The sequence below is a fragment of the Chrysochloris asiatica genome, unplaced genomic scaffold, assembly GCF_000296735.1.
Source record: "Chrysochloris asiatica unplaced genomic scaffold, ChrAsi1.0 scaffold00517, whole genome shotgun sequence".
Classification (NCBI taxonomy): Eukaryota; Metazoa; Chordata; class Mammalia; order Afrosoricida; family Chrysochloridae; genus Chrysochloris; species Chrysochloris asiatica.
The window spans coordinates 711,188-713,028 of NW_006409035.1; the positions used below are offsets into that span (position 1 = coordinate 711,188).

The 1,841-nt window shown below is 37.3% G+C and overlaps 1 protein-coding gene across 1 annotated transcript; it reads right to left on the bottom strand.

Moving 5' to 3' along the window:
* Positions 1–524: 524 nt before the first annotated feature.
* LOC102830586 (olfactory receptor 7C1-like) lies at positions 525–1,445 on the bottom strand. Its single transcript, XM_006877500.1, has one exon. It carries the CDS (start codon positions 1,443–1,445, stop codon positions 525–527), a length of 921 nt encoding a protein of 306 aa, XP_006877562.1.
* Positions 1,446–1,841: the final 396 nt, after the last annotated feature.

Sequence of the window (1,841 nt, forward strand, 5' to 3'; positions counted from 1 at the left end):
ATTTTTAGAGTCATTCCCAATATTTGAAGGACATACACAAAGTTTATTTCACAATTTGGTTAGTACATGCTTATAAAGTTTCCATTCAAAATGCTCAAGAAGATATCTTTTAAAGAAAATTACCAAGAGTGGTCAAATATTACAAGTTAGAACTGATCATAAGAAAAAAAACCCTAAAATAGGAATTTGGAAATAAATATTACAACTTTTCAGGTTTTAGGACAATAATGACAGTCTTTAAACAAGACAATTAAATAATGTTTCCATGACTTGCAGTGGAACGTCTGTTTCAGACTAAATCATTAGCATTCATCTTGATGAAATTGCCTGTTGAATGAAGATTTTGGTTAAAAAAATATTTTTGAAAGAAATACACAATTTCCAATTTCTTATACCATATAAAAATAGAGGAGATACGATTCTGCAGCTCATGCAGAGATATGAGATGATGAAGATATAATTTAGGTCTTCATGCTTTTGAGCTCTGTTGCTCATGATTGACTCAGTTACGTAGAGAAAGTTTCTCAGTTAAAAAGTTGTCTTAGGCCCTGCATTATGTCCTTATTTCTAAGACTGTAGATAAAGGGGTTCAGCATGGGTGTGACCACAGAGTACATCACCGAGGCTATTGCAGTGGCCCGGGAAATTGGGGTGACTGCAGAACTAAGATAAACTCCAAGAGCTGTACCATAGAACAAGGAAATGACTGAGAGGTGAGACCCACAAGTGGAAAAGGCTTTAGACTTGCTCCCAGCTGATGAAATTTTCATAATGGAGGATACAATCTTAATGTAAGACAAGAGGATCCCAGTGAGTGGAAAAACACCAAAAAGTCCAGTTGCAAGATACATCACTAAGTCGTTGAGGAAAGTGTCAGAACAAGCAAGTTGGAGTACTTGATTAATTTCACAGGTAAAATGGGAGATTTCCAGTTTTGAACAAAAAGATAGTCGCAAAACCATTAAGCTTTGTAATAAAGCATTTAGAATACTAAATAGCCAGGATGCCAAAAGCATAAGGCCACAGAACTTGGGGTTCATGATGACTGTGTAGTGCAGTGGGTGACAGATGGCCACAAACCGGTCATAGGCCATCACCGTCAAGAGGAAACTGTCTAGGTATCCAAAAAGCATGAAAAAGCAGCTTTGGGTGATGCAACCTTCGTAGGTAATGACTTTATTCTGCATGTAAATGTTCACCAGCATTTTTGGTACAGTGGTTGTGGTGAAACAAATGTCTGCAAAAGAAAGGTTGGAGAGGAAAAAATACATGGGGGTGTGAAGGTGGGAGTTCATGACAATGGTCATGATGATAAGCAGGTTCCCAGTGAAGGTGACTAGGTACATGGAGAGAAACAGTCCAAAGAGGGTGGGCTGCAACTTTGCCTCTTTTGAGAGTCCCAAAAGGATGAATTCTGAAATATGTGTTTGGTTTCCTAGCTCCATGAAGTTGATGAAAATACTGGAAAAGAGAAGACAGAAATGCAAACTTAACCACAAAAATTAACGAATAGACAGATATGCTGCTGTTAATATTTTAAGCACGCTTAAGTTACTCCTGCATAATGTCTAAGCATCTGTTATTGTTATTGTTGTTGTTAAGTGCCATCGAGTTGACTGCAACTCATAACGACCCTGTATAGAGCTTCCAATGAGCCATTAGTGGGTTTGAACTGCAACCTTGTTGTTAACAGTAAATATTCATTCATCATTGAATTAATTATTAATTTATTTAATAATTCTACTCCTGGTATGGTGCTGATCCTATATCGCCATACCAGGAGTCCATTTAAGCATTTGTCATTGGCGTTGTTGTTAAGTGTTGCCAAGTCAGTTCTAACC